At 66.7% G+C, this 14,142-nt stretch overlaps 1 protein-coding gene across 1 annotated transcript in view; it reads right to left on the bottom strand.

Annotated features, from left to right (window-relative positions):
• The window catches only part of ppp1cab (protein phosphatase 1, catalytic subunit, alpha isozyme b), a 26,904-nt gene extending 12,762 nt beyond the window's left edge, over window positions 1-14,142 (bottom strand). The window contains exons 1-3 of the mRNA XM_088637304.1: window positions 13,832-14,142; window positions 8,817-8,948; window positions 7,308-7,538 (exon numbers count right to left, since the gene is read on the bottom strand). Coding sequence (XP_088493430.1) covers window positions 7,308-7,538; window positions 8,817-8,948; window positions 13,832-13,886 — 418 coding nt within the window. The 5' untranslated portion in view covers window positions 13,887-14,142. The remainder of the gene's footprint in view (window positions 1-7,307; window positions 7,539-8,816; window positions 8,949-13,831) is intronic.

The following is a 14,142-nucleotide window of genomic DNA, read 5'->3' as shown; positions in this document are numbered from 1 at the left end:
ACCCCCTCTCACACACACACACCCCTCCTGACAGCACCCCCTCTCACACACACCCCCCTCCTGACAGCACCCCCTCACACACACACACACCCCTCCTGACAGCACCCCCTCTCACACACACCCCTCCTGACAGCACCCCCTCTCACACACACACCCCTCCTGACAGCACCCCCTCACACACACACACCCCTCCTGACAGCACCCCCTCACACACACACCCCTCCTGACAACACCCCCTCACACACACACACCCCTCCTGACAGCACCCCCTCACACACACACACACCCCTCCTGACAGCACCCCCTCTCACACACACACCCCTCCTGACAGCACCCCCTCACACACACACCCCCCTCCTGACAGCACCCCCCCTCACACACACACACACACCCCTCCTGACAGCACCCCCTCACACACACACACCCCTCCTGACAGCACCCCCTCACACACACACACACACCCCTCCTGACAGCACCCCCTCTCACACACACACCCCCCTCCTGACAGCACCCCCTCACACACCCCTCCTGACAGCACCCCCTCACACACACACACACACACACCCCTCCTGACAGCACCCCCTCACACACCCCTCCTGACAGCACCCCCTCTCACACACACACCCCTCCTGACAGCACCCCCTCACACACACACACACCCCTCCTGACAGCACCCCCTCACACACACCCCCCCCTCCTGACAGCACCCCCTCACACACACACACACCCCTCCTGACAGCACCCCCTCTCACACACACACCCCTCCTGACAGCACCCCCTCTCACACACACACACCCCTCCTGACAGCACCCCCTCTCACACACACACACCCCTCCTGACAGCACCCCCTCACACACACACACCCCCCTCCTGACAGCACCCCCTCACACACACACCCCCCTCCTGACAGCACCCCCTCACACACACACCCCCCTCCTGACAGCACCCCCTCTCACACACACACACCCCTCCTGACAGCACCCCCCCTCACACACACACCCCTCCTGACAGCACCCCCTCACACACACACCCCCCTCCTGACAGCACCCCCTCACACACACCCCCCTCCTGACAGCACCCCCTCACACACACACACCCCTCCTGACAGCACCCCCTCACACACACACCCCCCTCCTGACAGCACCCCCTCTCACACACACCCCTCCTGACAGCACCCCCTCACACACACACACACCCCTCCTGACAGCACCCCCTCTCACACACACACACCCCTCCTGACAGCACCCCCTCACACACACACACCCCTCCTGACAGCACCCCCTCACACACACACACACCCCTCCTGACAGCACCCCCTCACACACACACACACCCCTCCTGACAGCACCCCCCCTCACACACACACACCCCCCTCCTGACAGCACCCCCTCTCACACACACCCCTCCTGACAGCACCCCCTCACACACACACACCCCTCCTGACAGCACCCCCTCACACACACACACACCCCTCCTGACAGCACCCCCTCTCACACACACACACACCCCTCCTGACAGCACCCCCTCTCACACACACACACACCCCTCCTGACAGCACCCCCTCTCTCACACACACCCCTCCTGACAGCACCCCCTCTCTCACACACACCCCTCCTGACAGCACCCCCTCACACACACACACACCCCTCCTGACAGCACCCCCTCTCACACACACACACCCCTCCTGACAGCACCCCCTCACACACACACACCCCCCTCCTGACAGCACCCCCTCACACACACACCCCCCTCCTGACAGCACCCCCTCACACACACACCCCCCTCCTGACAGCACCCCCTCACACACACACACCCCTCCTGACAGCACCCCCTCACACACCCCTCCTGACAGCACCCCCTCACACACACCCCTCCTGACAGCACCCCCTCACACACACACACACACCCCTCCTGACAGCACCCCCTCACACACACACACCCCCCTCCTGACAGCACCCCCTCACACACACCCCCCTCCTGACAGCACCCCCTCACACACACACACCCCTCCTGACAGCACCCCCTCACACACACACACCCCTCCTGACAGCACCCCCTCTCACACACACCCCTCCTGACAGCACCCCCTCTCACACACACACCCCTCCTGACAGCACCCCCTCACACACACCCCTCCTGACAGCACCCCCTCACACACACACACCCCTCCTGACAGCACCCCCTCACACACACACACCCCTCCTGACAGCACCCCCTCACACACACACACACCCCTCCTGACAGCACCCCCTCACACACACCCCCCTCCTGACAGCACCCCCTCTCACACACACACCCCTCCTGACAGCACCCCCTCTCACACACACACACCCCTCCTGACAGCACCCCCTCACACACACACACACCCCCCTCCTGACAGCACCCCCTCACACACACACACACCCCTCCTGACAGCACCCCCTCACACACACACACCCCCCCTGACAGCACCCCCCTCCTGACAGCACCCCCTCACACACACACACCCCCCTCCTGACAGCACCCCCTCACACACACACACCCCCCTCCTGACAGCACCCCCTCACACACACACACCCCCCTCCTGACAGCACCCCCTCACACACACACCCCTCCTGACAGCACCCCCTCACACACACACACCCCTCCTGACAGCACCCCCTCACACACACCCCCCTCCTGACAGCACCCCCTCACACACACACACCCCTCCTGACAGCACCCCCTCTCACACACACACCCCTCCTGACAGCACCCCCTCACACACACACACCCCCCTCCTGACAGCACCCCCTCACACACACACCCCTCCTGACAGCACCCCCTCTCACACACACCCCTCCTGACAGCACCCCCTCACACACACACCCCCCTCCTGACAGCACCCCCTCACACACACACACCCCCCTCCTGACAGCACCCCCTCACACACACACCCCTCCTGACAGCACCCCCTCACACACACACCCCCCTCCTGACAGCACCCCCTCTCACACACACACCCCTCCTGACAGCACCCCCTCTCACACACACCCCTCCTGACAGCACCCCCTCTCACACACACCCCTCCTGACAGCACCCCCTCACACACACACCCCCCTCCTGACAGCACCCCCTCACACACACACACCCCCCTCCTGACAGCACCCCCTCACACACACACCCCTCCTGACAGCACCCCCTCACACACACACCCCTCCTGACAGCACCCCCTCACACACACACACCCCTCCTGACAGCACCCCCTCTCACACACCCCCCTCCTGACAGCACCCCCTCACACACACACACCCCTCCTGACAGCACCCCCTCTCACACACACACCCCTCCTGACAGCACCCCCTCTCACACACACACCCCTCCTGACAGCACCCCCTCACACACACACACCCCTCCTGACAGCACCCCCTCACACACACACACCCCTCCTGACAGCACCCCCTCTCACACACACACCCCTCCTGACAGCACCCCCTCTCACACACACACCCCTCCTGACAGCACCCCCTCACACACACACACCCCTCCTGACAGCACCCCCTCACACCCCTCCTGACAGCACCCCCTCACACACACACACCCCCCTCCTGACAGCACCCCCTCACACACACACACCCCCCTCCTGACAGCACCCCCTCTCACACACACCCCCCTCCTGACAGCACCCCCTCTCACACACACACCCCTCCTGACAGCACCCCCTCACACACACACACCCCTCCTGACAGCACCCCCTCACACACACACACCCCTCCTGACAGCACCCCCTCTCACACACACACCCCTCCTGACAGCACCCCCTCTCACACACACACCCCTCCTGACAGCACCCCCTCACACACACACACCCCTCCTGACAGCACCCCCTCACACCCCTCCTGACAGCACCCCCTCACACACACACACACCCCTCCTGACAGCACCCCCTCACACACACACACCCCCCTCCTGACAGCACCCCCTCTCACACACACACCCCTCCTGACAGCACCCCCTCTCACACACACACACCCCTCCTGACAGCACCCCCTCACACACACACCCCTCCTGACAGCACCCCCTCACACACACACACCCCCCCTGACAGCACCCCCTCTCACACACACACCCCTCCTGACAGCACCCCCTCACACACACACCCCTCCTGACAGCACCCCCTCACACACACACACACCCCTCCTGACAGCACCCCCTCACACACACACACACACCCCTCCTGACAGCACCCCCTCACACACACACACCCCCCTCCTGACAGCACCCCCTCACACACACACACACACCCCTCCTGACAGCACCCCCTCACACACACACACACACCCCTCCTGACAGCACCCCCTCAAACACACACACCCCCCTCCTGACAGCACCCCCTCTCTCACACACACACACCCCTCCTGACAGCACCCCCTCACACACACACACACACCCCTCCTGACAGCACCCCCTCACACACACACACACCCCTCCTGACAGCACCCCCTCACACACACACACCCCTCCTGACAGCACCCCCTCTCACACACACACCCCTCCTGACAGCACCCCCTCACACACACACACACCCCTCCTGACAGCACCCCCTCACACACACACACCCCTCCTGACAGCACCCCCTCACACACACACACCCCTCCTGACAGCACCCCCTCACACACACACCCCTCCTGACAGCACCCCCTCACACACACACCCCTCCTGACAGCACCCCCTCACACACACACACACCCCTCCTGACAGCACCCCCTCACACACACACACCCCTCCTGACAGCACCCCCCCTCACACACACACACCCCCCTCCTGACAGCACCCCCTCACACACACACACCCCCTCTCTCCCCTCTCCCCTCCTCACACACACACACCCTCTCTCCCCTCCCCTCACACACACACACACCCCCCTCCTGACAGCACCCCCCCTCACACACACCCCCCTCCTGACAGCACCCCCTCACACACACACACCCCTCCTGACAGCACCCCCTCACACACACACCCCCCTCCTGACAGCACCCCCTCACACACACACCCCTCCTGACAGCACCCCCTCTCACACACACACACCCCCCTCCTGACAGCACCCCCTCTCTCACACACACACACCCCTCCTGACAGCACCCTCTCTCACACACACACACCCCTCCTGACAGCACCCCCTCACACACACACACCCCCCTCCTGACAGCACCCCCTCACACACACACACCCCCCTCCTGACAGCACCCCCTCACACACACACACACCCCTCCTGACAGCACCCCCTCACACACACACACACCCCTCCTGACAGCACCCCCTCTCACACACACACCCCTCCTGACAGCACCCCCTCTCACACACACACACCCCTCCTGACAGCACCCCCTCACACACACACCCCCCCCTCCTGACAGCACCCCCTCTCACACACACACACCCCTCCTGACAGCACCCCCTCTCACACACACACCCCCCTCCTGACAGCACCCCCTCTCACACACACACCCCCCTCCTGACAGCACCCCCTCACACACACACACCCCCCTCCTGACAGCACCCCCTCACACACACACCCCCCTCCTGACAGCACCCCCTCACACACACACCCCCCTCCTGACAGCACCCCCTCACACACACACCCCCCTCCTGACAGCACCCCCTCACACACACACCCCCCTCCTGACAGCACCCCCTCACACACACACCCCCCTCCTGACAGCACCCCCTCACACACACACCCCCCTCCTGACAGCACCCCCTCACACACACACACACCCCTCCTGACAGCACCCCCTCACACACACACACCCCCCTCCTGACAGCACCCCCTCTCACACACACCCCTCCTGACAGCACCCCCTCACACACACACACCCCTCCTGACAGCACCCCCTCACACACACACACACCCCTCCTGACAGCACCCCCTCACACACACACACCCCTCCTGACAGCACCCCCTCACACACACACACCCCTCCTGACAGCACCCCCTCACACACACACACCCCTCCTGACAGCACCCCCTCACACACACACCCCTCCTGACAGCACCCCCTCACACACACACCCCTCCTGACAGCACCCCCTCACACACACACCCCCCTCCTGACAGCACCCCCCCTCACACACACACACACCCCCCTCCTGACAGCACCCCCTCACACACACACACACACCCCTCCTGACAGCACCCCCTCTCCCCTCCTCACACACACCCCCCTCCTGACAGCACCCCCTCTCTCCCCTCTCCCCTCCTCTCACACACCCCCTCTCTCCCCTCTCCCCTCCTCTCACACACCCCCTCTCTCCCCTCCTCACACACACACACCCCCTCTCTCCCCTCCTCACACACACACACCCCCTCTCTCCCCTCCTCACACACACACACCCCTCTCTCCCCTCCTCACACACACACACACCCCCTCTCTCCCCTCCTCACACACACACACACCCCCTCTCTCCCCTCCTCACACACACACCCCCTCTCTCCCCTCCTCACACACACACACCCCCTCTCTCCCCTCCTCACACACACACACCCCCTCTCTCCCCTCCTCACACACACACACCCCCTCTCTCCCCTCCTCACACACACACCCCCTCTCTCCCCTCCTCACACACACACACCCCCTCTCTCCCCTCCTCACACACACACACCCCCTCTCTCCCCTCCTCACACACACACACCCCCTCTCCCCTCTCCCCTCCTCACACACACACCCCCCCTCTCCCCTCCTCACACACACACCCCCTCTCTCCCCTCTCCCCTCCTCACACACACACCCCCTCTCTCCCCTCCTCACACACACACCCCCTCTCTCCCCTCTCCCCTCCTCACACACACACCCCCTCTCTCCCCTCTCCCCTCCTCACACACACACCCCCTCTCTCCCCTCTCCCCTCCTCACACACACACACCCCCTCTCCCCTCCTCACACACACACACCCCCTCTCTCCCCTCCTCACACACACACACCCCCTCTCTCCCCTCCTCACACACACACACCCCCTCTCTCCCCTCCTCACACACACACCCCCTCTCTCCCCTCCTCACACACACACACCCCCTCTCTCCCCTCCTCACACACACACACCCCCTCTCCCCTCTCCCCTCCTCACACACACACCCCCCCTCTCCCCTCTCCCCTCCTCACACACACACCCCCCCTCTCCCCTCCTCACACACACACCCCCTCTCTCCCCTCTCCCCTCCTCACACACACACCCCCTCTCTCCCCTCTCTCCCCTCCTCACACACACACCCCCTCTCTCCCCTCCTCACACACACACACACACCCTCTCTCCCCTCTCCCCTCTCCCTCACACACCCCCCGGAGACTCACACTCGTCGTAGAAGCCGTAGATGCGGTTGATGGAAGCGCACTCGTGGTTGCCGCGCAGCAGGAAGAAGTTCTCGGGGTACTTGACCTTGTAGGCCAGCAGCAGGCAGATGGTCTCCAGCGACTGCTTGCCGCGGTCCACGTAGTCGCCCAGGAACAGGTAGTTGCTCTCGGGGGGGAAGCCGCCGTACTCGAAGAGCCGCAGCAGGTCGTAGTACTGACCGTGCACGTCGCCTGGGGGACAGAACACAGCGCCGCCATCACCGGGGAAACAGCACTGGACAACTCTGGAGTCCGGAGCAGAGCCACACTGGGAGTGACCCACAGCCCCACACTGACCCACAGCCCCACACTGGGAGAGACCCACAGCCCCACACTGACCCACAGCCCCACACTGGGAGAGACCCACAGCCCCACACTGACCCACAGCCCCACACTGGGAGAGACCCACAGCCCCACACTGGGAGTGACCCACAGCCCCACACTGACCCACAGCCCCACACTGGGAGTGACCCACAGCCCCACACTGACCCACAGCCCCACACTGGGAGAGACCCACAGCCCCACACTGACCCACAGCCCCACACTGGGAGAGACCCACAGCCCCACACTGACCCACAGCCCCACACTGGGAGTGACCCACAGCCCCACACTGACCCACAGCCCCACACTGGGAGTGACCCACAGCCCCACACTGACCCACAGCCCTACACTGGCAGTGACCCACAGCCCCACACTGACCCACAGCCCCACAGTGGGAGTGACCCACAGCCCCACACTGACCCACAGCTCCACACTGGGAGTGACCCACAGCCCCACACTGACCCACAGCCCCACACTGGGAGTGACCCACAGCCCCACACTGACCCACAGCTCCACACTGGGAGTGACCCACAGCCCCACACTGGGAGTGACCCACAGCCCCACACTGGGAGTGACCCACAGCCCCACACTGACCCACAGCCCCACACTGACCCACAGCCCCACACTGGGAGAGACCCACAGCTCCACACTGACCCACAGCCCCACACTGGGAGTGACCCACAGCCCCACACTGGGAGTGACCCACAGCCCCACACTGACCCACAGCCCCACACTGGGAGTGACCCACAGCCCCACACTGACCCACAGCCCTACACTGGGAGTGACCCACAGCCCCACACTGGGAGTGACCCACAGCCCCACACTGACCCACAGCCCCACAGTGGGAGTGACCCACAGCCCCACACTGACCCACAGCTCCACACTGGGAGTGACCCACAGCCCCACACTGGGAGTGACCCACAGCCCCACACTGACCCACAGCCCCACACTGGGAGTGACCCACAGCCCCACACTGACCCACAGCCCCACAGTGGGAGTGACCCACAGCCCTACACTGGGAGTGACCCACAGCCCCACACTGACCCACAGCTCCACACTGGGAGTGACCCACAGCCCCACGAGTCCGGCGCAGATGCACACAGAGCTGCACGCTGGGACTCCGGGTGGCGCTGGGGTTCGGGGACTCACCGCAGATCTTGAGGGGCGCCTCCAGCTCCAGCAGGATGGGCTGGCTCAGGAAGATCTCCCGGGACTTCAGACACAGGCCCCGGATCTCGTTCTCCGTCAGCTGCACGTTCTTGCCTGGCCGGGAACCCTTCACTGCGGGACAACGACAGGGGAACACCGTTCAGTGTGACACCACAGAGAGGGCAGGGGACCGGTTTCACTGTGACACCACAGAGAGGGCAGGGGATTGGTTTCACTGTGACACCACAGAGAGGGCGGCGTGGAGAACACCGTTCAGTGTGACACCACAGAAAGGGCAGGGGACCGGTTTCACTGTGACACCAGAGAGAGCAGGGGACCGGTTTCACTGTGACACCACAGAGAGAGCAGGGGACCGGTTTCACTGTGACACCACAGAGAGGGCGGCGTGGGGAACACCGTTCAGTGTGACACCACAGAGAGGGCAGGGGACCGGTTTCACTGTGACACCACAGAGAGGGCAGGGGACCGGTTTCACTGTGACACCACAGAGAGGGCAGGGGACCGGTTTCACTGTGACACCACAGAGAGAGCAGGGGACCGGTTTCACTGTGACACCACAGAGAGGGCGGCGTGGGGAACACCGTTCAGTGTGACACCACAGAGAGGGCAGGGGACCGGTTTCAGTGTGACACCACAGAGAGGGCAGGGGACCGGTTTCAGTGTGACACCACAGAGAGGGCAGGGGACCGGTTTCACTGTGACACCACAGAGAGGGCAGGGGACCGGTTTCACTGTGACACCACAGAGAGGGCAGGGGACCGGTTTCACTGTGACACCACAGAGAGGGCAGGGGACCGGTTTCAGTGTGATGCACCAATTGGTCAAATTAACCCTTTAGAGTCTGAAAGCGAGGCGTTCGTCGCGTCCCCCCAGTTGCCCGATGCCCACAGGATACTGGGGTATTCAGGGCACAGACTGGGAGAGGCACGGCACAAGGCTCCTCGCGCTGGGACCCCGACTCCTCACTGAGGACAGCGCTCAGCAGCAGGGCTCGAACCCGGGACCGGGGGCTCAGGGTGGGGTCTGCCCCCCAGTCGCAGCGACGAGACCCAGGCTCCTGGGGACCCTCACCGCCACCCAGCATGCACCTGGAGCTGCCCAGCGCCTTCGCTCGGCCCTCGGTGGTCACTCCCTGTGACTCCAGTGTGTACAGTACTGCTCCTGCCCCACTGCCCCAGACCACTGCCCCTACCCCAGACCGCTGTCCTGCCCCGCTGCCCCTGCCCCACACCGCTGTCCTGCCCCGCTGCCCCAGCCCCAGACCACTGCCCCTACCCCAGACCGCTGTCCTGCCCCGCTGCCCCTGCCCCACACCGCTGTCCTGCCCCACTGCTCCTGCCCCAGACCGCTGTCCTGCCCCACTGCCCCTGCCCCACACCGCTGTCCTGCCCCGCTGCTCCTGCCCCAGACCGCTGTCCTGCCCCACTGCCCCTACCCCAGACCGCTGTCCTGCCCCACTGCCCCTACCTGCTGTCCTGTCCCACTGCCCCTACCCCAGCCCACTGTCCTGCCCCACTGCCCCTGCCCCAGCCCACTGTCCTGCCCCACTGGCCCTACCCCACACCGCTGTCCTGCCCCGCTGCCCCAGCCCCAGACCACTGCCCCTACCCCAGACCGCTGTCCTGCCCCGCTGCCCCTGCCCCACACCGCTGTCCTGCCCCACTGCTCCTGCCCCAGACCGCTGTCCTGCCCCACTGCCCCTGCCCCACACCGCTGTCCTGCCCCGCTGCTCCTGCCCCAGACCGCTGTCCTGCCCCACTGCCCCTACCCCAGACCGCTGTCCTGCCCCACTGCCCCTACCTGCTGTCCTGTCCCACTGCCCCTACCCCAGCCCACTGTCCTGCCCCACTGCCCCTGCCCCAGCCCACTGTCCTGCCCCACTGGCCCTACCCCAGACCGCTGTCCTGCCCCACTGCCCCTACCCCAGACCGCTGTCCTGCCCCACTGCCCCTACCTGCTGTCCTGTCCCACTGCCCCTACCCCAGCCCACTGTCCTGCCCCACTGCCCCTGCCCCAGACCGCTGTCCTGCCCCACTGCCCCTACCCCAGCCTGCTGTCCTGCCCCACTGCCCCTACCCCAGCCCGCTGTCCTGCCCCACTGCCCCAGACCACTGCTCCTGCCCCACTGCCCCTACCTGCTGTCCTGCCCCACTGCCCCTACCCCAGACTGCTGTCCTGCCCCACTGCCACTACCCCAGACCGCTGTCCTGCCCCACTGCCCCTGCCCCAGACCGCTGTCCTGCCCCACTGCCCCAGACCGCTGTCCTGCCCCACTGCCCCTACCCCAGCCCGCTGTCCTGCCCCACTGCCCCAGCCCGCTGTCCTGCCCCACTGCCACTACCCCAGACCGCTGTCCTGCCCCACTGCCCCTACCCCAGCCCACTGTCCTGCCCCACTGCCCCAGCCCGCTGTCCTGCCCCACTGCCACTACCCCAGACCGCTGTCCTGCCCCACTGCCCCTACCCCAGACCACTGCTCCTGCCCCACTGCCCCTACCCCAGACCGCTGTCCTGCCCCACTGCCCCAGACCACTGCTCCTGCCCCACTGCCCCTACCTGCTGTCCTGCCCCACTGCCCCTACCCCAGACTGCTGTCCTGCCCCACTGCCCCTGCCCCAGACCGCTGTCCTGCCCCACTGCCCCAGACCGCTGTCCTGCCCCACTGCCCCTACCCCAGCCCGCTGTCCTGCCCCACTGCCCCAGACCGCTGTCCTGCCCCACTGCCCCTACCCCAGCCCGCTGTCCTGCCCCACTGCCACTACCCCAGACCGCTGTCCTGCCCCACTGCCCCTACCCCAGACCACTGTCCTGCCCCACTGCCCCAGCCCGCTGTCCTGCCCCACTGCCCCTACCCCAGACCGCTGTCCTGCCCCACTGCCACTGCCCCAGACCGCTGTCCTGCCCCACTGCCCCTACCCCAGACCGCTGTCCTGCCCCACTGCCCCTACCCCAGCCCACTGCTCCTGCCCCACTGCCCCAGACCACTGTCCTGCCCCACTGCCCCTACCCCAGCCCACTGTCCTGCCCCACTGCCACTACCCCAGACCGCTGTCCTGCCCCACTGCCCCTACCCCAGACCGCTGTCCTGCCCCACTGCCCCTACCCCAGCCCACTGCTCCTGCCCCACTGCCCCAGACCACTGTCCTGCCCCACTGCCCCTACCCCAGCCCACTGTCCTGCCCCACTGCCCCTACCCCAGACCGCTGTCCTGCCCCACTGCCACTGCCCCAGCCCGCTGTCCTGCCCCACTGCCCCTACCCCAGCCCACTGTCCTGCCCCACTGCCCCTACCCCAGCCCGCTGTCCTGCCCCACTGCCCCTACCTGCTGTCCTGCCCCACTGCCCCAGCCCACTGTCCTGCCCCACTGCCCCTACCCCAGCCTGCTGTCCTGCCCCACTGGCCCTACCCCAGACCACTGTCCTGCCCCACTGCCCCTGCCCCAGCCCACTGTCCTGCCCCACTGGCCCTACCCCAGACCACTGTCCTGCCCCACTGCCCCTACCCCAGACCGCTGTCCTGCCCCACTGCCCCAGACCGCTGTCCTGCCCCACTGCCCCTACCCCAGACCGCTGTCCTGCCCCACTGCCACTACCCCAGACCGCTGTCCTGCCCCACTGCCACTACCTGCTGTCCTGCCCCACTGCCCCTACCCCAGCCCACTGTCCTGCCCCACTGCCCCTGCCCCAGACCGCTGTCCTGCCCCACTGTCCCAGACCGCTGTCCTGCCCCACTGCCCCTGCCCCAGACCGCTGTCCTGCCCCACTGCTCCTACCCCAGCCCACTGTCCTGCCCCACTGCCCCTACCCCAGCCCACTGTCCTGCCCCACTGCCCCTACCCCAGACCGCTGTCCTGCCCCACTGCCCCTACCCCAGACCGCTGTCCTGCCCCACTGCCCCTACCCCAGCCCACTGTCCTGCCCCACTGCCCCAGACTGCTGTCCTGCCCCACTGCCCCTACCCCAGCCCACTGCCCCTACCCCAGCCCGCTGTCCTGCCCCACTGCCCCAGACTGCTGTCCTGCCCCACTGCCCCTACCCCAGCCCACTGCCCCTACCCCAGCCCGCTGCCCCTACCCCACTGCCCCAGACCGCTGTCCTGCCCCACTGCCCCTGCCCCAGACCACTGTCCTGCCCCACTGCCCCTACCCCAGCCCACTGTCCTGCCCCACTGCCCCTACCTGCTGTCCTGCCCCACTGCCCCAGACCGCTGTCCTGCCCCACTGCCCCTACCCCAGCCCACTGTCCTGCCCCACTGTCCCTACCCCAGCCCGCTGTCCTGCCCCACTGCCCCTACCCCAGACCGCTGTCCTGCCCCACTGCCCCAGCCCCAGCCCGCTGTCCTGCCCCACTGCCCCAGCCCCAGCCCGCTGTCCTGCCCCACTGCCCCAGACCGCTGTCCTGCCCCACTGCCCCTACCCCAGACCACTGTCCTGCCCCACTGCCCCTACCCCAGACTGCTGCCCTGCCCCACTGCCCCTGCCCCAGACTGCTGTCCTGCCCCACTGCCCCTGCCCCAGACCGCTGTCCTGCCCCACTGCCCCTGCCCCAGACCACTGCTCCTGCCCCACTGCCCCTACCCCAGACCGCTGTCCTGCCCCACTGCCCCTACCCCAGTCCGCTGTCCTGCCCCACTGCCCCTACCTGCTGTCCTGCCCCACTGCCCCTACCCCAGACTGCTGTCCTGCCCCGCTGCTCCTGCCCCGCTGCCCCAGCCCCAGCCCGCTGTCCTGCCCCACTGCCCCTACCCCAGACTGCTGTCCTGCCCCGCTGCTCCTGCCCCGCTGCCCCAGCCCCAGCCCGCTGTCCTGCCCCACTGCCCCTGCCCCAGCCCGCTGTCCTGCCCCAGCCCCAGCCCGCTGTCCTGCCCCACTGCCCCTGCCCCAGACCGCTGTCCTGCCCCACTGCCCCTACCCCAGACCACTGTCCTGCCCCACTGCCCCTGCCCCAGACCGCTGTCCTGCCCCAGCCCCAGCCCGCTGTCCTCCCCGGGTCTCACCCTCCAGCAGGCGCTGGATGATGGAGTCGATGTTCAGCTTGTCCTGTTCCGCCATCTTCCCTCGCGGCGCGTCTGTCGACGGGTCGGGCTGGTCGGGCTGGTCCGCGGCTCCTCTCTCCGGGCTGCGCTGCTGCCTCAGGCCGCACTCGGACAGCGCTGGGCTGGGCGGGTCCTGGCGGGGCTCGGTTCGGCTGGGCTGGGCTCGGCGGTCCGGCCTGGCGGAACTGGAGCGGCTCCGGCCTGTTTCCTTCCTCGAGCGAAGAGGGCCGCTCTGCGCAGGCGCGGCGTCTCTCCTCTTCCGTTTGACGTGT

The sequence above is a fragment of the Lepisosteus platostomus genome, chromosome 6 (genome assembly GCF_059453375.1).
Source record: "Lepisosteus platostomus isolate fLepPlt1 chromosome 6, fLepPlt1.hap1, whole genome shotgun sequence".
Classification (NCBI taxonomy): Eukaryota; Metazoa; Chordata; class Actinopteri; order Semionotiformes; family Lepisosteidae; genus Lepisosteus; species Lepisosteus platostomus.
This window is presented reverse-complemented; position numbering and strand designations above follow the sequence as displayed.